This window comes from Drosophila novamexicana, unplaced genomic scaffold (genome assembly GCF_003285875.2).
Source record: "Drosophila novamexicana strain 15010-1031.04,08,12 unplaced genomic scaffold, DnovRS2.1 tig00000877-arrow-arrow-pilon, whole genome shotgun sequence".
NCBI lineage: Eukaryota > Metazoa > Arthropoda > Insecta > Diptera > Drosophilidae > Drosophila > Drosophila novamexicana.
The window spans coordinates 563,246-590,761 of record NW_020824831.1 but is presented as its reverse complement, the minus strand read 5'-3'; the positions used below and the strand labels follow the sequence as shown (position 1 = coordinate 590,761).

Below are 27,516 nucleotides of genomic sequence, written 5' to 3'. Positions count from 1 at the left end.
AAGCTTACAAAAGTCGCAGCTATTGTTCCCACACGCCACATTGCCTGCCTTGGAATATAAAAGGACGAGAGTTTCATGCAGCATCAAGCATTATATCTGTGAGCGTCAAGAAGTTAACATCAAGCGAACATCTAAGAGATATAATACATTTTGAATTTAAAGTTGAGAAATGAAGTCGTTTCTGGGACTACTCAACATTGCCTACACAATTTTATTGCTTGTTTTGCTGACCAAATTCAGTGCTGCAGGTGAGTCCAAGAATGGAAATGATTTGATACATTGAGTGACCAATTAATATAGCTCAACTCAAGCCTTGGCTAGCAGGGTGTTAATCCATGGGCAATAAATCTCTGCGCAGCTGCCAGCTCTACTGGGACAGTCCTCAGGCCATTTCAATTTGTTTTCATTAAAGCCTAAGCTGAGCAGCAAGTGAGACTTCTGTACAAAACATATTTAACTAATTTGTGTACAAGTATCCTTACATTCGCTCCAATGTAATGGGCAAAAGACTATTCCGGACACTTAAAGCGTATATATTTATGAATAGACTCGGACGCAATTCATTTACGTTATATTTGAGGCACTTTTAAGTTACGAGGAGCAATATTTTATAAAATTTATAGCAACTATATGGTATATAAGAGGGGTATTTCTCAAACTGCTCTTACCTTTTCTAATCAAAAGTGGAGCATGATAAAACTCGTCGTGGTGCCAACATGGGTCTCTATACGTTTCCACGCGTCGGACGCAGCGATCCGAGCTTGGTAAACAGCCTGCACGATGACAACGACGCGGTCGCCTATGAGACCCTCTACGGCATTGGTGATGCCTCAGCTGAGGATTTTGAAGGTGCGTAAGAATTCAGTTAATTACAATTTTTATTTAAATCTATTTTATCGCCTGTAGAGTATCAAAAGCGCGCCAGTTTGGTGCCATTTCCTCGTGTGGGACGCAGCGATTCTGAACTGAGAAAATGGGCCCATTTGCTGGCACTGCAGCAGGCGCTAGACAAACGCACCGGACCCAGCGCCTCGTCTGGCATGTGGTTTGGACCACGTCTGGGCAAGCGTAGCATCAATGTCAAGGACTATCCGGCTGATACAAAAGGTCAAAAGGAATTGTTCTAAATGATCAGGAAGGCAAAGGCACCCGAAGGAAACCACAAAACGCTCGAAAACGCTCTCGAATATATTTATTATGAATCTACAAATTTTAGTACACTATTTACGGCCACTTGAACCACTTGTTTAAAGCTTCAAAGAGATCAACATTGCAACGGAATATTATAATGGGTATATAATAAACAAGTAAATATAACATATATAAATGGGCTGGTGAGGGCATACTATATCGGTGTAAGTCTTTTGAATGTAATTGTAAAAAATCCCGAAACGCTTCACAAATGTAAATACTCTATATTTGTTTATAAAGGCGATTTTAATACAATAATAAACAAGTAAAATGGCTTTAGTCGGGAGTGCCCAACTAGGGAATACCCTGTAATCAGCGCCAAGCTGTCGTCACAAAAATTCTTCCTTTCTTCTGCAGCTGTGGAAAGTTTTTTAGGTAAAAAGTAAAGCCATTTTCATTATTCCAAACAGCCACCACAATCATACCAAACCTTACCTGAAGTGGAGCGACAGAAATACCGTAAATTTGGTAATGTGGGTCAGTACCGATCTCTGGTTGCTTTTTACCAGAGTGAGCCAACTACTATCTTTTCTCTTTCCGATAACAAAATGTATTTTTACAGTATTAAACACCCGACGGAAATATTTCCATAAGCGGTAATATTGTATTGTTTAAAGAATTTATGTGCTATGTAAACGGGTCTAAGGATATTTTACCCCTCTCATATCGAGAATATATAAACGCACTCACTATAGGCTATGAGGGAGATCGATGTATTGATATTAGCGCGAATTTGGTGTCGGACTTAAGTATTGCCGTGTATAGTCCAATAATATTTGGAACACGAACCTGTTTGATCTTGTCCTTTGAAATTATAATATGATTTTTATGACGTTTCATGTGCGTCCTGGTTTTTCCCTTTCGAATGTATTGAAACACTTCGTGGGCCAAGTACGCGAGTCGGGGCTAGTACAAAAGTGGTTCCTACTGGGACTGTATCAGGCGGAAAAGCTCAGCATACTTAGCCAGGCACCTTCGAACCCCCGTCCCGATATCCATTGTCCATAAAGCGGCTTTATGGTGTATGCATGTAGCATATTTGCGAGTCTGATGGGCTTTTTGTTAGAATGGGTCTTCTTCCGGTTTAGCAATAACCGATTTAATATAACCATTACCATTGTGTGCCATGTTTTATCACTTTTATGCACTTAAATAAATCTAGCATGGCTTGAGCACGTTTACACGAAAACAGTTTATGCTTCAAATGTTAGACATCAGTTCCCGCTCTTGTGGTCATAAGTGGTCGAAAAAATTCCCATAGTTGCGGATGGAATTTCAAAAATCGCCGAAACACTTGTTCAATAAGATTTTATGTGGGCTTTGAAAGTAAGTTTGAAGCCAGTCAGACAAAACTTAAGCCTTCCTCCTAAAAATCGTTGAATCCCATTTAACAGCAAAGATGCATGGATTCTACTTCTACATTCAAATCTTTTTGCATTGTGATTAATCATTTTTTTACCCTGAATTTAAAATTGAGAGTATTCAAGTTATGTGAAAATTTATTGTAATGAAATGGAAAAGAGTTTACGTTTATCAGCGTATTATGTTATTATATAAAACGAAGAGCACTCTCGTTCTTTATTATTGGTTCTGGTTTATTTAATCCTTCTGCTGCTTGAACTTGCGCAGTTCGCTTTGAATGGCCTCGATAAGTGGCGCGGCCGAAGGCGCCGATGCCTTACGCTCACGTCCCGGCGTATTTGCTGTGGAGCTGGAGGTGATAAGTGCTCCTCGGGAAATCTCCAAAATAGTTTCAGGCCGCAGAAAGGGACCAGCGCTCAGTGGCCGCACCAGCGGTGAGTGGGAGCCGTGCAGACTGCTGCCCCAAGCGCTGTAGGTGGGCGATGGCGGCTGCGTGGATTGGGCCGATTTTGGTGTCTTCTCCGGCTGTGCAGTGGCCGGCCGATCCGCAGTGTTATATGCTTTTGGGGGATTGCTGTAAGGGATAGATAAAACGCTGGTTACGCAGTTACCAAGTTTGAAGGCACCGACACATACCTGGGCAAGCCGGCGGAAGAGCCGCGATGCTCGCGTTTTGTGGTACGTCGCTTGTTGGTAAAATCACGCGAGGGCAGTGGCATGGGCAGATCATCCTGGCTGGCGTACATCTGCATGGCGCCCTCCAATAAGCCCTCATAGTGGTTGCGTATGGCGGAAGCATCGTGCATGGGACTGGGGCTAAAGTCAGCATAGCTCCGGGCCTCTGCGGAAGATGTTTGGAGGAAGTTCAGTTGAGTTCAGTTGTGTTCAGTTGGGTTCAGTTGAATTGCAAGTGGACTGTTTTGTTTATATATATATATATATATTTGGGTTCTATGGTTTCTAACTGGGTTAACTAATTACAGTTGTGTGCAGGCAACAACATCAAGAATAACAACAACTAGAACTACAGTTGCCAGTTAGTAGCGTGTCTGTGCCCCAATTTGCACATCATGATCATCATCATCAACTTCATGATCAACATCATCATCATCTTTGTGTCCACCCGCCTCACCCTGGTTGTCAGCGCTGCTGCTGAGACGTTTCTTGTGCCGCTCCCAGACGACGGGGCCCACACAACCCGGATCCGGATTATCACTGTGCGAAGCGGAACGCACATTCCGTACTGGAGGTGGCGCCTTTGGACTGGGAAAACTGGCAATGGTCGCTATGGTGCTATCCCTGCTCCCAAGGGATTTGTGTGACTTCAGGGATCTGGTGGAGTTCTGTTGCGGCGGTGCTGTTGCGGTTTGCGGTGCCACAGCATTCACATTGTCGTAGTAGGTGACAAAAACGGGATCCAGCACGCGATTTAGTGGCTCGGGCAGTGTGCTCTTGGGAAAGGCGCGTACCGAAGCCATGGACAGAAAGGAGCCCACACTGGCCGTATCTGAAGACTTCTCCGATGGTTGTGCGCCGCGTGAACGTATCATCTCCCTGTTGATGGCTTCTGGGGAGCCAACGGTATCATCCTCCGGATACTCCTTATCCGTAAAGATAGTTTGCTGTTGTAGCAGCTTATTGCGATGGTAATTGTTGTGCGGATTGTAGGCCTCATTGCGCTGAAAGTTCTCATAGCCGCGACGCGTGGCAGCCGGCGAGTTACCCTCTTCCGTGGAAGAGTTGCTTTGACCCAACGAGCCCTGCACCGGACTGGTTTCCAGCGACCCAACGCGATTTTCATTTAAATAGCGACGCTTCGACTTGTGGCGCGACTTGTCGCCCTTCTTCTCAGACACCACCGAGGCATATATGGTATCCTCGAGTCCTCCCTCAGCACGGTCATACTGATGCCGCCGTCGCTTGTGCCCGTCAAATAGGCGCGACGCCTTGTCGTCCAATATACGCTGCACATCGGCACTGGGCGGATTAATGGGACAATAAACTGAAGAGTCGGAGGTATTATCCGTTGAGGAAATGGAATCACGCCGTGTACGCGTGTGTGCCTTAGCTGGCGGTGCCGGAAAACTGATGCGTGGCTCTCGCTCGTACGAAAAGTTTTGCACGCCCACATCCCGAGACCGTGTGGTGCTCTGATCACCGGGATTAGGAGCAGAGCCACCCGCAGCGCTGTCCAGCAAAGTGCCACGCGAGCTGGGTCGCATGGACTGACCCTCTGATAAAAGCTCGTTGCGCGAGGAGGTTCTGTGAGGTTGATAGGAGAACATTAGACTTTAATTAACGGCTGCTTTGATTCTGTGGACTTACCTATTTACCGCACTGAGCTCACGCTGGCGAGCACGTGTGCGTCCCAGCAACAGGATGGCCACCAGTAGCAGCATCAACAGCAGAATGGCCACAGAGCTAATGACCACCAGCACCACATTGTTCTTCACAGAGTTGAAAAAGCCCGCCTGTCCGCTGCGTGGCACCGGCGCCAAGGCAGTAGCCGTGGGCTCCCTAATGTAAGCTGTAAAGCGGAAAAGTTTTCAGATATTTTTATCCTTTGCATAAAATGTGCAAAGCGTCAAAAAGAATACTCTATTTGCAAGGGTATTTAGAATTCGACACGCCGAAGCTAACTGTATTTTTGACTTACGTTCAGACTTCATATATATGGCCTTGCCCAGCGTGCTGACTGCCTCCGCCTCGCTAACCAGTTCCATGTCCTTAGCAGCTGTGGTGGCCAAAACTGGTCGCCCATTCACAAGAACCGTATAGATGAGTTCCGTTTGATTGGCTACAGGTCGCTCATGGCTGATGAGATTAGAGATGCAGGTAAGTATAAGTAGGTAAAGTTAATGGGGGTGTTGGTCCTACAATTTGAGGTTAACATACGCATCGGAGTCAGCCACATTGCCAGCCGAGCTGTTCCACTTAAGCAGCTCCGATTCGCTGACTTGCGTGATGTTGTGTATAACAACCCGCACTCGGTCTTCCCTATAGAGTGGCTGTTGTTGTCGTTGTTGTTGTTGCTGCTCCTCTTGCTGTTGTTGACTCAACAACGCCTCGCGCATTTCCTGCAACTTCTCCGACTTGCCATTCTGCTGTATTAGCTCCCAGGGGATAAGCGTTACATATGCGCTGTAGTCCATGGACTCTGTCGCTGTTGTTGCCACCGTGGAGCTGCTCAGTGGCGACTCACTTGACTCTGCTGAGTCAGCGACTGCCCATTCGGGCTCCGCACCCGCCGCCCACACTGTTTTGATTTGATGCGTTGTATCCACCTGCATATCGAGTATTTCGACATCATCGCCCGGCCAGGAGGTGGTCGTACTGCTTATGTCTGGCCCCGGCTGGCGGCGCTCACGTGACGCTTCTATAGAAACGCCCGCAATTTGTTGTGCTCCATTTATGCCCAGGTGGCGTGTCTGCTGTCTGTATGTCAGCCCAGTTGGAAGTTAGGGCAGCTCTAAATGTAAACATTTCCATACTCACCTAGTAAAAGCCAACCGATATAGACGCGCCAGCCTCTCCTCCAGCATGGGATTATCCCTGGCCGTATAGAACCCAGACATGACAGTCAGCAGCCAATAGCGGCGATCCGTTGAGGAGTAGTTCAGTGGCGGCATGCCAGGTGCACCCAAATCCCAATTGCCGCCACCATCATCAGGCCTGCAGTCCAGACAAATCGGTATCTCGATTTCCTAAAAACAACAAACAGTTAATTTAACTGTACATGTTAGTTGTATCTTGATCAGACTAACATTGTTGCCATCCACGTAGACGGTGGCCACCACGGTTTCCGTCTTGACTATCACATCCTTGCCCTTGCTGATGCCTGTGTGCACCTTCTTCAGATAGTCGGGCGGCCCGTCGCCTGAACCCGTCCAGAAGAAATCCTCCAAATGCACCTCATCCTTGATTTCCGGATAGTTATCATCCAAATCATCATCTGCATATATACATTTATTATTAAGCTGTTTATTTGCGAACTGGTGGCTTGTTATTTGGTAGTTTCTTGAACTTTGAGAACGTTGCTATAGTAATTTACTGGCTTGCAAAAAAACCTTATAGACCGTTGTGAGCTAGCTTACGAATAGCAGGTAGGTAAGACTGTCTAAAAGGAGTTTAGATTATGCTATATAAGTGAGTGCTCATTTATTCCGAATTATTATATTTATTACTATTTAATTGAGTTCTTTTTTAAGCTATTAAATGTTGCAATTGAAAATAGCCAATCGAATCAAAGAAAACCCTTCTAAATAAAAAAAAGATTAATTTCTCTTAAAAAAATATACATCAAAAGCGATTTAATGTAAAAAAAAAAAAAAAACAGAGAACTTAACAAATAATTAATAAAATCAGAAAAGTTAAATTTATAGTGTATGTGGATATATTCATTGAAATAATTACAAAAAAATATATATAATAATATAAGGAATATAGGCACGACAATAAGGGAAATCAATAGTAACCTTTAAATTGTCTAGTACATATATATATAATAATGGTATTAGGAAGATAATTATTATTAATTTATAAAAAAGTACATTGCAGTTATTTTTTCAATTTAAAAATAGTATAACATATGCCTTAAAGATTATTCAATACAAATTTAAAAAGTGTAACAAAACCTTTCGAAATGTAAAAGGACTACTTTGTAGTGTATATTATATTCTTCCAAAGAAGTAGGTGTATAAGAATAGATATTAGGGACATGCAGACTACAAGCACCACAGAGTATGTAAGCCATCAAACAAATTCCCAGTTTGTCGTTCAATTTATCGACAAATCATGAAAACTGGTTACCTACCCAACGTAATCCACTTTGGGCTAAGTTGGAATGGCAGCCCTCTCGCTACCATTATGTTTATGTATCTTATTTTAATGCCGCATTTCCAAGTTTGTTTGATCAATTGCATGCAAATGCAACAGCAACAGTTGCTGCTCAAATTATGCTACGTGCAACCAACCTCCTCCTAAGGCTGTTTGTCTGGGCCTGGCTATGCTTTAAAGCAGGCCAGGCATAATTATGATCGCTTGGCCTCAATGATGATGACCGCGCACTAACAGCAACAATGCCCGGTTAGACAACAGTAATAAATTTATCGATTAGCACTTGCTGCGGGGGCATGCCACCGAAATTATTTGTGGCAGAGTTGACCAATTTGTGTGCGTGTTGGCGGCGCAATTAACTTTAACGCATATTTGTGCACCTGTTTGTGCAGCTGCCTGGGATTTGCCAGCAATTGTTTTTTTTTTGTGGCTGCAATTACTCATAAATTATATTGATTGTCCTACATTTTGGCTAGCTGTCGAATTTTACGTGATTTTAGTGAATTTTTTTTTTTGGGCAATTTTTGTTGGGCACTGACGCATGAAGCCAAAGGTCAAATTACTTGTGGCAGCAACACCAGCAACCAGCTACAGTTGAAGGGTCAGTTCAAGCCGCGACCACAGCCGAAAATATTTATACCCAAACATATTGCTGGACAATCTGAACAATACAAATAATTTCACTTTGGCTTGTTGCTCAACTTACCGTGACTTAATTGTATCAGCGCCTGTCCAACTGCCTCAACCCCGCGCCCCTTGCACTTGTTCAAAATGACCAGAAACAATAAAATTGACACACAACGCGTCAGTTTTGCTTTCATTTCCACTTTTTGGTTTCTCTTTTTAGCCAATAGTTAACAACTTTTACCGCAATTGCACATTCTTTTAACTATTTTATTTATGAATAATTTTAAAACCATCTTTAGTTTTCCAAATATTGCACCAAAAGCATTTCATTTAAAATTTAGTTTATCCGTCGCGTTCTCGCATCGCTGAAAGTTGTCCGGGAACTGAGCGTTACGTTTTAATCCAAACTTAGGGGCGCACTCTGGCTCTGCCCTGGTGGTTGCTTGTTTTGTTATTGTTGCTGTCGTTATGTGTGGATAACACAGGTACAGTGCGTACACTTAGCGAAAAAAGTTGATTGTTAAATTATAGTACGCGTATAGTTTACGAATAGCTTGGTTATTATTTACTCTTGTATCTTTTACAAGTTATAATACAATTTTAGTTTGAGTTTTACATCTTAATTTTTTTATATTTTTAAAATATGTTGTGGTTCTTATACATTATTAAAATTTTATATATCCATACTACATTAAAAGTTGAAAACAATCCTTCAGAAGCTCTTGTAAACATACAAACAAGAGCTTCTGAAGGATTGTTTTCAAATGTTAATATAACTTTTCATCGACATATTCAAAGTTCATTTATTTTTTTAATTTTTCGGTTTGCGGAACTTAACAACATATTCTATTCGCTTAAATTTCACTTATTTTTTTAATTTTTCGGTTTGTGGAACTTAACAACATATTCTAGTTGCTTAAATTTCTTATCGTTTTATAAGAATATATATTTTTTAGAGAATTTAATTGGATTTTTTTAAATGAAGCAAAGTTGCTTAGTACTACATATATTTTTATGCCTAATATTATTTCAATTTTATTTTTTCAGTGTATCTTGCACCATTGACGATTGTTTGTTTGAGTACTCGCAGCTTGCGTCTCGCGGCTCTCTGTTTGGGCCGCTTTGTGTCTGGTCAGTTACCTGTGGCAACAATCCAACAGGGCAATTGCGCGCCAAGCCGAATCGCAGCTAATAAACAATTCAGAGCTTTCAATTTCGAACGCTTTTTTAGCGCTTTACACACAAAATGCCGCTTTTTTGGCATTATTCGCGCCTCATTGTTTTGATTTTCAGCTTTTTCCAACTCGATTTCAATTTATGACAAGCTTTGAGCTCGTGCTGCCAAACTCTGTTGAAATAACGTACGATTTTTGAATACCCACAAGCTTTGCTGTTAACACAACAGTAGCTCTAACGAAAGCTGTTAATGCAAGCACGCAATTGCTGATTGCTATAAAACAGAGTAACTAGTCTTGGTCAGTTTTACAGCGGGCAAATTTTGTAGACGTGAATTCCGGATTTAGGCTTAGCTAAAAAATCCCCGAAGCGGCTCAAGGTGAAGAGCCATGCGTTAAATATTAAATTCCAAATATGAAATTATGATTTTTGATGGCTCAAATTAATCACCATAATTAAATCAATTTAACACAAACCAAAGACATGTCGAATTTTTAGATAATTAAATTAAGTCACGATTTATGCGCTCATTAAATCGATTATGAAGTTGGAAACAGCCTATTGTTAAATTTGTCAATTGTCAAATTTTATTTACTTAAACATTACTAACAATAATTATCTAAAAAGTGAGCAATGAGGAAGCTGTCGAGCAGCAGGTAATTTGCTTAGATTTCACCAAAGAATAAGTAGCTAAGTACTTTGTGTATAAATCTGCAACAATGTCTAATTTTATAAAATACCCATTATTTTCTCAACATTATTTTTTGTGTCCATGACCTTAACTTAGCTTAACTTTTATGCTTAAACTTGTGCTTGCACTCTTGTCTCCAAATGGTATTTATTTAGGCATGCTAATTAACAATTGAAAATGAACATGAACGCTTAAAACTGCATTAGCTTCAATTCGATTCGTGTGCACAAATAATCTGTCATCTTGCAAAAAGGCTTGCCTCATAATTAGCGTGACTAATAATTAATAAAAGCTCTCATGACTCCCAAAGTTGTTAATTAGCATGAAAATTATGCACAGATCTGACGCCAGTAGAATTCTGTAATCTCTGTAAAGATTCATGGCTAAGTAAGCTGCAAGAATGTTAAAGGTCAAACTATATTACGCAATAATATAAATACACAAACTTGTCTATCCAGATGACCGCTTGATAATGAAACATCTAAACTTGATCTTGGCCAAAGACCATACTGAATTTACCAACAAGTTTTCAAACCAGTTTCAACATGCAAACATATTATCAGCAATAATAAATACATATATATTTTACTATGTTATTATCACTTTTTTTTTTTTACTAAATATTCTAAACATTTCTTAGCCTGCGGCAGATTTCAGTGCGCCGGGGCTCAATTTGCGATTCTTGATCTGATAGCGAGTCTTGTAACCATCCTTATCGGCAGTATACATGGTAATAGTGTCCGTATCAGTTTTCTCATCGTAGCTGGTGTAGGTACCCATCACAACGAGCTGCTCCTCGGGTGTGCCCGGATTCATAATAACACCAATTTCCTCGCGGGAACTGCCATTAGGATCCTTCAAGCTGTTGAGATAGAAGTAGGTCAGCTAGAATCTGAATGGAATTGAATCCGATTTGATGGACTTACTCAAAGCGGTAACCCTCCTTAGTGGGCACCTGGTTGTAATATTCCGTCATGATGGTGGGGAAAATATAGTCAAGGAAACCAGCCGAGCAGCTGGCTGCCATAACAACCACCAAAGCAGTAACAAATATCTACAAGATACATTTATAAACAATATAAGATATGCACTTGATTGAGTAATTATAGCTAATCGCTTGTCCAGTTCAACAGCAGCTGCAGTCAGCGGCATTAGCCTTAAACATTTTAATTGCAAGCATTCGAAACGGATTGTGAATACTTTGAATGCCATTCAAATGCAAGTAGTCAACGTCAATCGGCAGTCAGCAATCGCCAGTCTCCACCCTTGCCTTGGCTGGCGATGGCCTTTGGGCCTTTCGACTACTCACCAATTTCGCAGCTGTCATGTTGATGCGAGCTGAAGTTCCCAAACGAGACTGAGATGGAACTGTGCGGCGATCCAACACCAGAGATCTGCAAAGAATATTTAAGCGAGGCGTCGACGGCGTCCACCATATGATGCGCCGTATATGTAATAGTTTGCCTCTATTTTCTATTATTTATTTTTTGCTTTTTAATTCGCTGTTGCTACTATTAGCTCAAACCGGTCCCCGATACAGACTCAGCGCCAATGCTAGCCGGCATCTATGCAAAACCCAAACCTTAAGGTGTTACGTTTTGTTTTCTTTCGGTTCGGTCAGCGTACCTACATAGTTGTTAAGCACATTAATTAATGATCAATGGGCTGCCAACTTTAAGACGTGCCATTTACGTGGGTGGTATGACAAATAATGATTCCATGCTGTCATCTTTGTGCAGGGGAATACCGTCAAAGAGTTGTTATCACAGACTCAAATGCCAGATGCCAATGGCTGTCATAAATTTCGGCCTTAACAATGCAAAATTCACATTTTAATGCTCAAAATTCCGACACTTATTCATCTTAAAATGGGTGTTGTTTTAATACCTGAAAAATTAATTCGCCAGTTCCCAGCAAGTTTCAGCATAAATAATTGTATAATTTGCTATATTTGTGATTTCTGAATTCGTTTCGGTCAGTTCAAGGTTAGGAATCCATAAAATTTAGAATATAATATTTTTTTTCATTTTTAAATTAATGTTAGCCAGCTAAAGATTTGAGATTTCCCCCGCTCAATTTTCGATTCTTGATCTGATAGCGCGTCTTGTAACCATCCTTATCGGCAGTATACATGGTAATAGTATCCGTATCTGTTTTCTCATCGTAGGTGGAGTAGGTACCCATCACAACCAGCTGCTCCTCGGGTGTGCCCGGATTCATAATAACACCAATTTCCTCACGAGAGCTCCCATTAGGATCCTTCAAGCTATTAAGATGAAGGTAGAACAATTTGGAACTGAATGGAATTGACACAGAATAAATGGACTTACTTAAAGCGGTAACCCTCCTTAGTGGGCACCTGGTTGTAATACTCAGACATGAGAGTGGGAAAAACGTAGTCCAAGAAACCAGCAGAGCAGCTGGCTGCCATGACTGCCACCAGGGCAACAAAAAGTATCTACAAATACAATATACACATAAATTAGATATATTCTTAATTTCAAATTGTTATATTCACCAATTTTGGAGTTGTCATGTTGAAGCAAGCTGCACTTCTAAAACTAGACTGAATAGCAATCTTTTTCGCAACCAAACAGCAAAGATCATCAAAGAATATTTAAGCAAGTCGTCGACAACTTTTGATAGCCGATGCGTCGTATACGTAATCTTCATATTAATTATCACTGGTTTGGCATCTCGTTGCATGTTTTTTACGTGGGTGGCACAATAAATGTTAAATGGCGAGAGGATATCTATGCGCAGTAAATAAATATAATGATCTTTGAATTTCAATTTTCCTATTTACGAAAGTACCCTTTCTGAGAAAAGTTATACATAAAATGCATCAAATAAATGTGTAGGTAAAAATTTGCTTATATTTTCGTCTACCTTTAGACAAAAACCAAATTAAGAATAAACGAAATGTAAACCGGCTACTTTTGGAGTTGCCCTCGCAAATACCTTAGAGAATTAACGAATTTGCTTGGATTGTGCCCGGCACGTTGCAAATTGGAATCGCTTTTTGTTTGATGCATGTTTTAGTTATATTTCTGATCTTATATGGAATATTGATTGAATTTGAATAAATCATATGAGAATTGATAAACATATACTTTCGCTTTTTTCGGCTAATTCATGGCCATGAGAAATTTATTGTGTTCGCTTCTAGTAACCAGTTTCATATGACATAAACAAATTTAATTAATATGGTCTATCATTTCGGCCACTTGCTATTTCTGTGCGAGACTTGTACAGGTTGGCCTTGCCATTCTATCTCTATTGCCACTAACAAAACGAAGAATTTAAAAACGACAAATGTTGTCATGAAAAACTTTTACAGATATGAACTTGTAAAAGAATCGGGGAAACTACGCCATGAATCATTATCATTAGAATTGAATGGATCCTATGACGAAAAAATATGAGTGTCGGAATGTCAATTCATATTTTCAAAAGTAAAATAAAAACAAGAGACTATGACTATAGTTGGGAGTTCCCGTCTAGTGGATACCCTGTACCCTCCTACCCCACCCAGCTCGCTCTACGAGCACAATGGGGCTCAAACCCGTACCGAACGCAATTCTTTCCACCGCGTCTAGACGAAAGCCATAGCACCAATTTACTTTCACTGAAAAAAAAAAAAATAAAATAAAACAGCAACACATACACATAGCTTAGAATGCAACATAGAAATTGTGGAAAAAATGATTCATAATATTTTTTAATTTCTGCGCTTGACATGTACGTATTATACGTGAATAAACTATACTAAGTTGGCATCTAACTTTAATATGCGACAAAAAAAAGGATTAGAAATTTAATTTACTGAATTTAGGCAAACTGGGAAATAAGTTTGGTTTACTTCCACGTCGAATATAATGCCTCTTGCTAATAAAGTCTCCGATATCGAAACATTCTTGACAAATAAATAGAAATATCAATCGAGATAAATATCAATGCCTTTTAAGATAGTCTGCTATATATTTTTAAGATCATAAATTCAGCTATTTGCATCTATCTATCTATCTATTTATTAATATTTATATATCTAAAGTCAGTATTAATTTTTAATTTTATTGTTTGCCCTTGAAAGTATGCAACCATTGTACAAGGTTCCGAAACAATAGCTTATTTAATTGCATACTTTGGGGATCAATAAATCCAGAATGTCTTAACATTTTGCTGCCTACTCTTAGGCCAATGAATATCACGAAAAAATTGATATGAAAATTTGCTTGATTACCCTTGAACCTGTGTACGCCCATGGAAATTAAATGAACCGTTCTGTTAATTATATTTAATTACCAAAACTTAAATGACTTTCCATTAAATTTATGTGAAACTCTTCATTTTTGCGTGCAAATTCCCTGAACAAAAAGTAAACAGTGTCTGATTATTTCAGTCAGTTTTATGGCACGCGTTGTGATTGCTTTATCCAGTTTAAAATAAATCCGACAATACTTCAGTTATGGTAGATGCAACCTTGAGCCTAGCCAAGCAATGGCACCTGCTGGCTTTGGTGTTGGGCATTTGGCTTTGCCTGGTCGGCATCGGAGTTGTGCAGGCCGCCGGCGATTCCAGTGAAGATCCGAATATGTTATCCTTTCCAGCGCATTGCAAATGCTCATTGAGCATGAGCTGCAACTGTTGCCAGGGCGCAGTCATTAAGTCCATGGATGTGAACAAGACGCGTATGTTTAGGCCACAAGAAAACAATATAGCCAACTAATTAAACAATTTTCTCCAAGTTTGCATGACATTTAAAATAAATGTACTCAAGGCCTCGGTGGATGTGACTGTTACGCTGGACAACAATGAAGTGTCCAAGTTTACTCTCGATTCCAAGACCACGCCTAGTATTTGTGTGCCCGTGCTATCACAAATAACGCCCATGGCGATATGCCTAAAGATGAGCACCAAACTGTCGGGCCTGACGAACATCAACATGTGCCCAAGTTTTTATAGCAGCTTTTCAGAAAACCAGCTGATGGCCTTTGATTTTCCCTGCCTCAAACTGGGCACGGATGGCATAAGTATTGCCTAGAGAACGTGCCGACTAACAGAATTTAAATAAATTCATTGAGTTTAATAATTCGTTTTTAGATTCTTTATTTTCGCAGACATATTGCTTGGTGTTGCAGCAGCAGAAAGAAAGCCTAAGATAGTTTTAGCGCAGGATTTGTTTAGTGACAGGCTCTATATACAAGTAGTGCAGTTCCTTACTTAAATCTACAGCAACGTTTTATGCTTCTTTTTTTTATTTTCCGGTATATATATTTATAGTGTTAAATTGTGGTTCTGCTGTGAGCGGGTGCTGTTTCAAATATTGCGTTAGATTTGAAAGGATATAGTTATTAAAAATCGTAAAACAAAAAATATATATTCATATATAAAAAACAATAAAGTAGTAGGTGAACCCAGTAAAAGAAAAACCCAAAAATTAGCCCTCAATTATGTTGTAGAGCCTGGGCCAACAGAAGAAAATTAAAAAAAAAAGAAACGCGCACACTCAAATTACAATAAACTTACAACTGAAGATCACACAAAGGACTGCTAAACTTAATGGCTATGCGGCTTAGGATTAATTAAATTGCGCTCTTAACGCTAAGCTATAGTGTATATATGTATGATTATCCCTTATCGATTAACGTTTGTCGTTGATCGTCTATCGTTTATCGTTTGTGTAAACTATTCTAGGGATGGTGCATGCCACAAAACAAACATTCGTTAACCGACTTCACAATGCCCTTGCCATGTGCTGCTCCAGTTAATTTTAAGTCCAGCTGCAGCTCCAGCTCCAGCTCAGTTGGTGCCCAATGTGGACGTCGACGTCGTCGGCGGCGGCGGCACATCGCTCACAATCGCCTTGCACATGACCATCCTGACTCCGGCTAGGAAGTCGGTTAGGTAACATCATGTGGGTCGTGGCGGTGCCGCCGCCTTGCGTGCGGTGCACATGAGTGCGACGGGCGGCGGTGGCGGCGGTGCGCTGCGCATTCGTGGCAACGGCTTCAGATCGCCCCGCGGCTGCAGCTGCTGCTTCTGCTGCTGCTTTGGCTGCGTCGTTATGACCTTTGGTATGGTGCCCAGACGCTTCGCCTTGGCCTGCATGACAAGTTCCGCATCGGCGCCGCCTTCGGAGCTAACCGAATCATAGGATGAGGGCGTCGGTGAATGCCTGCGATTGCCCATCTCATCTAGCTCGGCATCGTCATCATCATCAACATCTCCGTCATCATCCTCGTCCTCCTGCTCTTCGATCATCGTGCGAAACTCCTGTATAGAGTCGTTTAGCGCCCACAATTGTGACAGCAGTGAGAGATCCAATTGACGCAGTCCATACTAAAAGAGAAGCAAAGGAGGAAATTAGTCAAACGCCGCTTGCCACACAAATAAATAAAATTAATATGCAACATGTACAAGTTCTTGACGTGGCCACCAACGCGCCACAGCGCAGGCTGCAATTTTCAAAAAGCCAAGGCAAACCAATACATATAAAGCGTAAGCCAAGACTTGACTAGCTGAACGGCTGACTGACTGACTGACTGACTACCTGCCTGTTGTTGTTGTAGCGCTTTGCATTGGCATTGATTGACAGCGCCACACAGGCAACTAAAACTGACGGCGACTGTCTATCGCGGGACACACCCACAAGCCCATAGAAAGGTTTGCCATTTGGCTTTTAAAGATGTAGAATCTTGCGTCAATTTGGAACGCTACGACTTCCTTGCCAAGTTTGGCGCCAAATGCACAAAATAAATATTGTCAAAAGTAAAAGACTTGTCAATAGTTAATAATCAACCATACACAATACTCTTCTCTCAAGCTGATTGTAGCTCTTATCTAGACAAGGTATGATTCACAGAACACGGGTTCATTATAACTCTGATTAATATTTTATTAATGATGCTTGCGCTTAAAATAATAACGTCACCAATTAGAGCATTACTGTCGACTTAAATAAATACGGTCTGACGAAAGCAATTCCATATAAAAATTATATATATATAAATATAAGAGCTATGGCAGCATATGTTAAAATTTTTAATATTCACTTCATGTTTCAGAATATGGAAAACTATTTTAAAATTTCGCTTAGTTAATGTATTAATATTTGATTTCAACTTGTGATAGATAGTTATTGCAGGTTTATAATCTAATGTTTGATAATTATCAATAGGTTGTCATCTATGATCGATAGTTATCGCCGATGGATAGATATCGCAGATATATATTTCTATATAAGAATATTTTCAAATATTCGAATTGTCACCTATATCTGTCAGATATAAGATTTTAGGGACTCTGGTCTATTGGCAAGCTAATTAATAATTATTAATTATTTAACCAATTTTTCATCACAAATTCATCTTATCTACCAATCTATACAATCTCCATTTATTATCAAAGATTATATTTGTAGTTATTGTCATAAATTAAATATTTGAGAAGCTATTCGCCGCATTTTATTTATTTTATTATATTATACTTGCACTACTTCAAACTACATTTGTATCACAAATTCAAAGAGCATCTTAGAGTACATATATGATTATCCCTTATCTTATAGTATAATGGCCAAACTAGCTATCAATATCTTTTGAATTTTCCATTCTATTTTTTTCGCATTTCGCTTCAAGATATATTTATGCCATGACAGCGTTCATCAATCTGCCGGCTGCTATCGAGAAGACATGCTGTGCTGTGGTGCGGTTTGGTGTGGTCCGGACTGGGTGGTTGGGCTGCAGTGCAGAAGAGGGCGTATCTTAACCTAGCGGTACGTTGTTGTGCGTATGCAAGCCGCATTTATGGCATTAAGTAACTTGACAAGAGTTCGCGGCGCGTTTGATAGCCCCAGACAGTTGGCGTTAACCCAAACAGCAGCCGGCTGCAGCCAGCTCTAACCATATTGGCCAGCCACGTATATGCATATTGCCTTGGCCTGCATTTGTGGGCTTGAGCTGTAGCTGTAGCTGTAGCTGGAGCTTGAGTTTGAGTTTGAGCCGGGCTGACAACAAGACGCTTGTGGTCAAAATGAAAGTTCCCCTGTCGCTGTCGAGTAGGAAGGAAAAATCTCATTTGTCAATTAATATCGCCGCATAATATCTCGCGCGAGCGCAAAAAAAAAAAATATAAATATAAATAAAAAGAAAAGCAGCACAACTTTCTGCATCGCTGCCACCATCGCGGCTTTAAACAAATCCGCTCAAAGCCTACAAATGCACCTCCCCCCATAACCTCGAACCACACAATCCAAACCAACCAACTCCCACTCTAAAGTGGGCTGCTAATACGCTAGACGCCAGCAAGATCGGCCAGATGAGGGGGCTGCTGTTGTCTGCGGCTGCATCTTTGGCCATCTGATAGCTGTGAACTGAAGCTGCTGCAGCTGCCAAATAGCCAACTCTTTTGGTCTGTCACACCGCCTGTAATCCTGACACATCCAAGGCTATTGACACAACTACCCCAAATAGATATCAAACCCCCACAAAGAGAAAGCTGCGGAATGTTTTTCACTAAACATTTCGCACATAAAAACTGTAATATTTTATGTTAGTTTGTAAATCAATTTTAGGCATTGATTAAAACACCTTTTTCATCGTAAATATTCTGAATGAAAAACTTGAAAAAAGTATATAAAAACATATTTTTGGGTAATATATGATCTGGCCAGAGGCTGACAGTCGGACAGTCGGTGGGACATGAACCCGGCTGTTCAGGAATGAAGACATATAGTTAATAAGTTGTGAGATGAAGAAGAAGAAATTTACTCTATATTTCATAAAAAATTTTAACTCGCTTTGATTATATTATAATGAGGAAAAATATTCAAAATATTAAAAACATTTGGTATACGTAAAGTATCTACCCATCTAACACAGCTACAGGGAGGAAATTAAGACAAAGGCACAGAAACTTGATTAGGTGGCTAAGGCTAATATGAAATCCAAAGAAGCTTGAGTTAAAAAATTACGGGGTATATCAACTATATTGCTGGGTATAGCAACTACGTAGCTCATAGCATCAATTGCTGATTTTTTTAGCTTGACTAGCGCCCTAATGCGGGTCAGTCACATGCATTAGCACAGTTCGAATTGACACACACACCCATACACACCCACACGCACACACTTGTACTTAATGTATGTTAATTAGCGCTTAATTGGGTTTAAGCCCTGATGCGACAAGTGCAGCAGGTTTTGCAATTGCCCGAGCCACAGCTGCAATAACCACCAAGAAACTGGCCCAGTTTACACGCCCGCACGAGATATATATATATATATATATATACCTATTATATGTATTCGCATACAGCCGTCGGTATATGCCCATTTCCGCAATACTTGCCGGCCCACAAAGAATCACAATATCCATAGGCAAATACGCAAATGAAGCGGGCAAAGCGAATGAAATATTGAAAAAGTTACCTCGACTCGAACCAATGGAATTTTGCATATTGTAGCCGAGTATTAAATCTGTTTGCGGAAGACAAACACAGACACCGCCGCCTTTGCCCAAGTTTTGCGGCTTCGCAGCGTTATATGAATTATTGGAAAATCGCAACCACAATAAGAACAACAAACTGAAGAAGAAGCGTCACAAGTTCTGTGTTATAGAAGTCCAAGTCCAACTTCGTTTTGAACTTTGTGCCCACAGAGCGTATGCGCAATATATACGCTTTGCATATAGCATTACACGGAGATGCGACCAAGCAGTCATCCACTGCACTCATCAGCCACTCATCAACTACTCATAAACTACTCACTTCAATGTCAGTGAAGCATTGCGATGCATCATTTTGTAATTAACCAAAAACACTCGTCAACTGGTTTTGTTTACAATTTTACTTAATTAGCAAACAGTTTGCTTGACCTTCAAGCAAATGATGACAAGCGCAGCCAACACGATACAAGATACACAGATACAAAACGCTGTTGACCAACACTGGACAGACTGTTTAGAGCAACTGCTTAAAAGATCGGATAGATGATAATAAATCTTGTCTAAACTAGATTTAACACTTATTTGTGTATCAATATGAATTTTGTCTATTTTTCGACCCCATTTTTTTGTAATATATATATATATATACAACTTTTATTTTGCGCTGGAATCTATTGTGAAATTTGTAATGTTAAATTTGAAAAACATTTAAAAATAAATTTTAAAAAATATATAAATTTCGTTATACTAAAAATGCATACCGTATGCAACCTTGTTCAAAGTATTACTTCACAGCAAGGCATAATAGATTTAAAGTGCATTCTATCTGTGTATAGATTATTGCCTTATCAAGCGCAATCAACGGCAGATTTCGTTATTTTATTTCCATTTTATTTGAATTCAAAGTGCAATTTTTTTTATTTTCCAAGATTTAAAGATATGACCTTCATAGCTTTGCATGCAAATATATAGACGTGACCAAGATGGGAATTGTTTAATTTGAAATTGCAAAATAAGTGAAAAACTGGCAATACAAAATCAAAGAGCCAATTAGAGAAGTTAGAAGCCAATAAACATAAGAATAGATATTATACGAGCAGTAAAAACTATTCAGCTCATAAAATCGAATTGAAAACTTTTAAAAGAAATGTCATGTCTCAGCAATGATTTAGCTTGCTGTGGATCTTTTTAACTATTGTCGAGGCATGTGTCATGGTTATTTATATACATTCATAAAGTCATATATAAGTGAGCTCCATGAGCTTCAGAGATGTAAATTGCAAGTCATATAACGCAGACAGCAGCCAACACTTGGCAGCCACAAATTTTGCATTAATGAGTTTTTAAAAGCGTTTGTTCTTAACGTTTTTTTTTTGTTCTTTCTTTATCCAACCGGGGTCAGATGGTAGGCCGCACGCGGCTGTAATCAGGGTGTGTTGGAGAGTGTAATTAAGCCCAACATATGGCGACATTAGCCAAAAGCTAAAAAAGAAACAACTTTCGCTGCAAGTGGCTCGTAAATTGCCACCGATAAGGGAAAATTGTTGTTGAAAATTTAATTAGCCTTAAGCGCATTGCGTTTAAAAATAGTTGTTAAAAAATATTAAAAAATAAAACAAAGGCAAAGGGAAGTATTTTGTTATGCACATTAGCTGTGTAGTAGTACGTAATAAAAGGCGACGACGCGACAGAAGCCCTTAAAGTACGTGTATCTCATGGATGCAATGGCCATAAACTAGTGAGCACACGGCGCAACATGCGGCACCAAAGTTGCTGTTGTTCTTGTTATTGTTGTTACATGTTGCATTATGCATGTGTGTCTGCAGCTTGCGCCTGCATCTATCTTTAGCTAGCGGCAGCGCGATATAGTTAGAGAGAGAGGGGTACGCGAGCGGGCAGCAGGTTTTGCCTTGGGGCGTCGGCAGCACTTCAAACATTTGTGCGTTGTTCTTGCAGCGTGAACTTTGGTGACCGCCGCCGAGAATGCGCTGCAAATGCGGAAGCGCCTCCCCAGAGATAAGCCTTGGCCAAAAACGAAAATTGTTTTGTTTTTTCTTGGCGATTTTGTAACAGTTCTGAGCAGCAGCTGTTGATATACCCTTTATTCAAATGTAGTTCACAAAAAAAAGGCTTGGCAGCTCGAAGCATCAACAGGCATCTGAGTATCTGTATGTATGTCTATATGAATGTGTTAAGGGCACATAATTATTTGTATTTATTCAAATTATCAAAAGGTTTCCAAGTATTCCCAATATCGTTCGTATTTGGCTCTGCTTTTTTTGGAAAACATCGGTGATTGTAAAACGTCTAATTGGGTTATATGAACTCTCATATGGCATACACAAATTAGGTGTGCATATTTTATACTTTAGATGTCATCCCATATTTTCAATTAAATACAAAAAACACTATTCTATACTTACGATTTTACACAAATTTCAATCTAATCGTATTGAAAATTTCAATAAAAGCAAGTAATTAAAAACATATTTCTTTTTAATGTTTACAGGATAACTGCTAGTCGTGCCCTCACAGGTAAAGCACGCTTTACTACCCCTGTTGTTGTTGCTTCAACTTAATTTAGCCAACTTTTGTTGTTGCTGTTGTCGAACGACAACAACATTTTGGCATTTGCATTTGCCAACCGATGACAATGCACCAGTCACGCCTTTCAACTTAAGCGCCAACTGCACAGATACAAAGATACGGAGATATATGTATGTGTATGTATGTAATATGTAGTATATGGAGATATGTGTTTATGTAGCTGCCAAGACGTTGGCGACATTTTGACGTGCCCAGAACATTGTAAACACTGGAATTTTTGCACTTGCATTCGCTGAGCTCCATGTCGCCTCCCCGCCGCCCTTTGGGCATATTTAGACATGTCGCTTGTTTATTGCCCGTTACCCAACCGTATCGCATTTTGACGCCTTCCAAAACCAAGCCAAAGGCCCTACACTCCTTTTGGAGTACAATTCGGCACGTACAATACGATAAAATGTCAACGATATATATATATATATATACATATATATCCCATAGAGTCAATAGACCGTTCATCTAACGGGCTCATAAGCTCGTCGCGTATACCTATATGGCCAATATGTTGGTTTCTTTATGGGTGCCACGAGCCGACGTGTTGGCATGTCCAAACCAAACTCAAATCCAATTGAATCGCATCTTTTTGCAATCGGTTTACTTCTTGTTCAATTTATATGCAAACCGCCAAACGTCGAGTTAACAGTTGTGCAGCTGACTTATAGGCCTTTGTCGGGCGTCCCTGAGGCGACACATATCGTATTATCGATAGGGGCATATGTATTAGGACGTAATGTTAGCAAGAAACACCTAATGCAACAACAAACTAGGAGGGAGAGAAAAGTAAGGCAGGAGCAACTAATATGAAGCCTCAGGAATGCGCAGGCAAAAGAAACCGTCGTACACATATTTAAATATATTTTGAATGAAGCCAAAAGCGGGAATATAGATTTTGCTGATCGGGCATGAAAACGCATGGGTCAAGCACAATATTTTTCGTCTCCTTAATTTGTTGAGAATCAGATTATTTAGAACTAAAAGAATGTAGATGATATATAATAGTAACTAGAATTTCAATAGAAATTCTAAAACTGTTAGGATAGGTCAAGTATTTGGAAAAGGTATTGAAACGGTAATTCCTTTTTAATTTGCTTTCAAAACCCTTTCACTTTTTCTGAGTATGCAATTTATGCATATTTACCAAATTTTAAATACAGATATTTGTATTATCCGGCCACCTATTAGCAAATGAATTAACACGCTTCCATCTCTAGGCGCAAACCATTTGGAATTGCGTCGCCTAGTGGCATTAAGACACACATCTAAGCGTTGCAAGCGTCTCCAACTAGTTTCCCTGGCACACACGCAGCTGCCCCAAACAGCATCAAACCGGCAACATAAAAGTTGGCCTGCCAAAACGGTAGCCAAAAACTGCTTCAAAGCCATAAATAAAACGGTTTGTACAACTTTTTTGTTTTTATTTTTGTGTGTGAGTTTTTTTTTTTGTTTTATTTATTTAGTTTTTTGTTTTTGTTTTGTGTCTGCAATGCAAAATTACGCAACATTTTTGTGCCTGATTCCGCACTGATTGATAAGCCAAACAAACAAACAAAACGAGCAAAAGCAACAACAACATATTCCAGACCCGAAAACGAAGTGAAGTAATTTCTATGGTCGACTCTGCGTTGCAGTTTTAGGAGCTGTTTAGGGGCTGCAGTTGCCACTGCAGTTGCCGCTGCAGTTGCAGTTGCAGCAAATGCAGCAGCAGCAGCAGGGGCCGCTACTCGTCGCGCAGCTCATTAAAATATTAGTCTGGCCCAAAAGGTGTTGATTGTTTTCCAGCAGTAAACAGTTTTTTTTAAGGAGTGCGAACATTTCGGAACCAGCAGATCGTTATAAAGATCATTAAAGGTGTAGTTTAGGAAGGTAATAAACTATTGGCAACAAGCTTTACTCAAGTAAGGCACACACATATGTGACAAGAAGTGAGAGAAAAGCAGGCAAGAGCTTGAAACCAAGAGCTTTTATACTCCTAAGGGCGAAATAAAATATTGAAGATGAATATGTTCTCCGAAACAAGCAATAAATATAGAATGTTGTGGTATAAAATGCATATAATTTTATGGTGATATTTAAAATTTCATATATTTTATGTCTTTTATTGCATACATATGCTCATAAAGAGCAACAATGTTTACGGGCAAAAGTCGCATTTGTTTCACAAAGTGACCATGGAGATTGAACATGAATAAGATAGGAGATTTATATTTTCAAATGTCAAAATACGGTGTATAAAATTAAAAGATTATTTTGTGTGTGCAGTGTTTTAGGTTTTGCTCTTTACCACAAGCAACGAATCTTCCATGGTCACTTTTTGTGAGGCATGTTAAGGTAATAAAAGTTATTCTGAGATTGTTAAAATATTACTTAGTAAAAATATGTTATGAAAACCAAGATCTCCATGGTCACTTTTTTGGTATGAAAGAATAGTGTGAAGGAGAGAAGTCAGTTCATCAGTTTTTGCTACCTCTCCACCCTCATGGTCACTTGACGGGACATGCGATGCACATACAAATTGCAATCTTTTTTTCGACATTAACTGTTTCTTTTTTAAGTCAATTGGTTAAACTTTTGCGAATCTAGCGAACATTATTTTAAGCCAAAGTTACACTGGAGGACCATGAAAATTGGTAAAGCATTTACGACTTTTGTGAATCTTATTTTACGCCAACGTTACTCTGGAGGATCATAAAAATGTAAAGGAATAAAATCTCCGACTTAAGCGATTATATTATTTAAAAGTTATCTTCATTTGCGTCGCATACGTCTGGCCAAGTGACCATGAAGGACAAGTTGCAAGTTGCTGTACGTAATGAAATGAACGGTAAATAGTACTTAAGATAAAATGCGGTATTGCGTTCACAATCGAATGCTCCGATTAAAAAGAGAAAGACCAGTCGAGTGTTGGCACTAACCACAATAAATATCTAATATCTGAACATATTTGTCACTCGGTGATTTATCTAATGTTGCGCAGTGTTGCATATTGCATATTGCAGCTGCCTTTGGGGCAACCGTAAATTGTTCAATGCTGCAACAGATTTTAGCTACGGTTGTACCGTACCCCCTATCCGCCAATTGCTGGCTGCTTGGCCCTGGGCAAATTAAGTGAGGTGCTGTGGGTATGTTAATCTGTGGAGGCGACTTGTCGCTATGTATGGTGCTTGTAAGCCCCCATCGTGTAAGCTTTTGTTATGGTTGTTTGTTATTGTAGTTGTTGCATGGCCGCATTTGGCATTTGCCATTTTCTAATTGCACAAAAGCGCCCCAGAAGCGCAAATGCGACCCAAACTAACAATTGCTGAAAGAGGCAGCGGGAGGGGTTGGATTTGGAGAAGATTGCCAAGATTAAGGAGGCATCGCTGCCTGCATCGACTGCGTTGCATGTGAACGCTAATTTTTGTAATTTGTGTGCAACTGTCAACGCAAGCCAAAGCCACAGGCTGGATAGTCTGTGGATAAAGCTGGAACTGCAGCTGGGGCATGCGCCCCAGGGGCAGGGAACATATGGTTAACAGGGAGGGGGCAAGTCGAACTTTCACTTGGAAGTTAATGACAACAACTGGATGCACAGCGCGCATATGCAGCCACCTCCTGATCGAATGAAGTTTGACTTTATTTTGATTGCAAGCGCAGCGAATGTTTATTTGTTTGTTTTGGTTGAACTGAGCCACATGCGGACTGCCCCGCTTAACCGCTCCCCAACACACCCCCACACCCGAATTTGTAGCATTGTGTCCACTTTGCATGTCATGCGGCTGTTTGGCGCTTTGTGCATTTGTCAGCCGCCCCAATGCACAATTGCCATCAATTTTTATTAATTTTTTATGCGAGTTTTACGTGCTGCGACGCTTTCATCTCGATGCGCTATCACAAATCGTTTTATATGCATATATATATATATAACTATAAAAATATTAATTTTGTATGGTGTTTATTCAATGAATACGGACAGGAATACGGTATATTTGAACATTATAAATGTTTGTAACAGGCATGTGTTCCTAAAGGAATTACTAAAAAAAGGTTCTCTAAGAGCACGAGCAGTCAAAGCTTATATCAAATTATCGATAACACGACATATTTTTTTCGATATATAAACTTTCTAATACGTTTTTTGAGCATGTGGCGCAATTTGCTCTGGACAAATATGGATCCTATAAATTTTAAAAACCCACTGTAAAGTCTTGATTTAAGATCTTAGAATCAATGCACAATAAACATAGTTTATTCAAGAAAAAATTTAACAATTTGAGGAGCAACCTGCGCCTGGGTTTCTGCATGGGCTATGTGCAAGGTATCGTCGGGTCGATTTGGTTTAAACAGAACACTAACTTGTTTTTTTTTTTGTTTTTTAATGTACAAGTGTGTTTATGGCCTGTGACAGTGACACACCTCGTTGCTGCAATTGTCCAAAATATTAAACGCTCCACCCCACCAGCAGATAATTTGCATATTATAAGCTTATTGCGCCATGAGCTTTATTGCGTTATATGCATTATTTACAATATATATTAGTATAAAATCCCCCAACGGAACTCGGCTTCAGTGACTCGCACATAATTAGCCACGCAGCCGTGTCCGTGTTTGTCTGAGCCGCTGAGTGCGCGGGCGCGGGTGTGCGGCTGGAAGTGGCCTGCTCTGGTAACTGGGCTATTGTCTACTCAGTATTCAATTAGCCAACCTCAACCTTCGCGCAGCGCTATTCTTTTGCCCAATATTGTGTGTGTGTTTATTGTGTACTTGCAGCAAGGCTTAAACTTTAAACACAAAACTCAAAGGCCAAAAAGAATCGGCGGCATTGCTGACATTTAGCCAGAAAATAAAAAGCATTGGATGGCAAATCTGGGCAATACAATAAATAACATTTAAAGAAATAAATGTACAAAATAACCATTGCAAATCGCAGCAGGTTGTCGAGTTATTGTTTACACAGTGCTGCACTTAAAACTAAAATATCGCGCATAAATATTGGCCATAAGCCAGAGGCGTAGCTACTAAAAGGGGATAAACAATTGAGTGTTGGCAATGGAATGTTCTGAAAGTACAAATATGTTATCAGTTTCATACACAGCACTGATATAATATACGGGGTGAAAGTAAGTGGAGTAAGTGGAGAACAAATAATAACGTTGATATTAACTAAAATAAATATATGAAAAAAATGTATAGGTATTTGTAAATATATATACGTATATCGAAAATGTAAACAGGAAGCTACCAATTCGTTTATTATAAGAAAAACACTCGTTAGTATTTTAGAAATTATCGTTTCTTTATATTCCAGAAGAAATCTGCCAACAACATTCGTTCAACTATTTGAAACAACAATGTGTTTTGAAATACATTTGTTTATGCTTTTATCTTTGTGCGTAGTTTAAGTGCTTTAAACCTTCTGCAAGACCTATGCTTCATCAAATTAAAGTTTATTAACCTTCAGCAAGATTAAAAGTTTTTTCTTGTGAAGTTTCCTTATAAATATTTATGAAAAATAAATACTTAAAAAGTATTTTATGTTGTTAATAGAATACCGCAGATTTGTATTTAAATATATTATTGGGCTGACAGGACATATATAATAACAGCAT

General features: G+C 39.6%; 6 protein-coding genes across 8 annotated transcripts in view; 2 read left to right on the top strand and 4 right to left on the bottom strand.

Moving 5' to 3' along the window:
• Positions 1-111: 111 nt before the first annotated feature.
• On the top strand, positions 112-1,460 carry LOC115764948 (cardio acceleratory peptide 2b). The gene is made up of 3 exons (XM_030708269.1): positions 112-248; positions 685-849; positions 907-1,460. Exons 1-3 carry the CDS (start codon positions 170-172, stop codon positions 1,125-1,127), a joined length of 465 nt encoding a protein of 154 aa, XP_030564129.1. The 5' UTR covers positions 112-169; the 3' UTR covers positions 1,128-1,460.
• A 1,330-nt stretch (positions 1,461-2,790) lies between these two features.
• LOC115765063 lies at positions 2,791-8,210 on the bottom strand. The gene is made up of 9 exons (XM_030708437.1): positions 8,096-8,210; positions 6,318-6,505; positions 6,049-6,257; positions 5,431-5,988; positions 5,210-5,367; positions 4,879-5,080; positions 3,686-4,815; positions 3,190-3,394; positions 2,791-3,127 (listed from the first exon to the last, which is right to left on the bottom strand). Exons 1-9 carry the CDS (start codon positions 8,208-8,210, stop codon positions 2,791-2,793), a joined length of 3,102 nt encoding a protein of 1,033 aa, XP_030564297.1.
• A 2,289-nt stretch (positions 8,211-10,499) lies between these two features.
• LOC115764991 (endocuticle structural glycoprotein SgAbd-9-like) lies at positions 10,500-11,229 on the bottom strand. Its single transcript, XM_030708327.1, has 3 exons — positions 11,193-11,229; positions 10,810-10,937; positions 10,500-10,745 (listed from the first exon to the last, which is right to left on the bottom strand). The coding sequence occupies exons 1-3, from the start codon at positions 11,208-11,210 to the stop codon at positions 10,520-10,522; spliced, it is 372 nt and encodes a 123-aa protein (XP_030564187.1). The 5' UTR covers positions 11,211-11,229; the 3' UTR covers positions 10,500-10,519.
• Positions 11,230-11,895: 666 nt separating this feature from the next.
• Positions 11,896-12,470, bottom strand: LOC115765002 (endocuticle structural glycoprotein SgAbd-9-like). Its single transcript, XM_030708348.1, has 3 exons — positions 12,402-12,470; positions 12,214-12,341; positions 11,896-12,149 (listed from the first exon to the last, which is right to left on the bottom strand). Exons 1-3 carry the CDS (start codon positions 12,417-12,419, stop codon positions 11,924-11,926), a joined length of 372 nt encoding a protein of 123 aa, XP_030564208.1. The 5' UTR covers positions 12,420-12,470; the 3' UTR covers positions 11,896-11,923.
• Positions 12,471-14,351: 1,881 nt separating this feature from the next.
• On the top strand, positions 14,352-14,927 carry LOC115765062. Its single transcript, XM_030708436.1, has 2 exons — positions 14,352-14,574; positions 14,632-14,927. The coding sequence occupies exons 1-2, from the start codon at positions 14,352-14,354 to the stop codon at positions 14,925-14,927; spliced, it is 519 nt and encodes a 172-aa protein (XP_030564296.1).
• A 48-nt stretch (positions 14,928-14,975) lies between these two features.
• LOC115764907 (myb-like protein U) overlaps positions 14,976-27,516 on the bottom strand; it is a 51,023-nt gene continuing 38,482 nt past the window's right edge. For all 3 annotated transcript variants that reach the window (XM_030708204.1, XM_030708205.1, XM_030708206.1), the window contains exon 3: positions 14,976-16,225. In XM_030708204.1, the coding sequence (XP_030564064.1) occupies positions 15,797-16,225 (429 nt within the window). In that variant the 3' untranslated portion in view covers positions 14,976-15,796. The remainder of the gene's footprint in view (positions 16,226-27,516) is intronic.

Bases quoted from the DNA above. Each gene is read 5' to 3' on its own strand.
- LOC115764948 (XM_030708269.1), top strand. From the start codon at position 170: ATGAAGTCGTTTCTGGGACTACTCAACATTGCCTACACAATTTTATTG. The intron at 249-684 runs GTGAGTCCAAGA...TCTAATCAAAAG, and splicing joins GACCAAATTCAGTGCTGCAG to TGGAGCATGATAAAACTCGT. The intron at 850-906 runs GTGCGTAAGAAT...TATCGCCTGTAG, and splicing joins CTCAGCTGAGGATTTTGAAG to AGTATCAAAAGCGCGCCAGT.
- LOC115765063 (XM_030708437.1), bottom strand. From the start codon at position 8,210: ATGAAAGCAAAACTGACGCGTTGTGTGTCAATTTTATTGTTTCTGGTC. The intron at 5,989-6,048 runs GTGAGTATGGAA...GCTGACATACAG, and splicing joins TATCGGTTGGCTTTTACTAG to ACAGCAGACACGCCACCTGG. The intron at 4,816-4,878 runs GTAAGTCCACAG...TCAACCTCACAG, and splicing joins GAGCTCAGTGCGGTAAATAG to AACCTCCTCGCGCAACGAGC.
- LOC115764991 (XM_030708327.1), bottom strand. The intron at 10,746-10,809 runs GTAAGTCCATCA...CTATCTCAACAG, and splicing joins AAGGAGGGTTACCGCTTTGA to CTTGAAGGATCCTAATGGCA.
- LOC115765002 (XM_030708348.1), bottom strand. The intron at 12,150-12,213 runs GTAAGTCCATTT...TCATCTTAATAG, and splicing joins AAGGAGGGTTACCGCTTTAA to CTTGAAGGATCCTAATGGGA.
- LOC115765062 (XM_030708436.1), top strand. From the start codon at position 14,352: ATGGTAGATGCAACCTTGAGCCTAGCCAAGCAATGGCACCTGCTGGCT. The intron at 14,575-14,631 runs GTATGTTTAGGC...ATTTTCTCCAAG, and splicing joins CATGGATGTGAACAAGACGC to TTTGCATGACATTTAAAATA.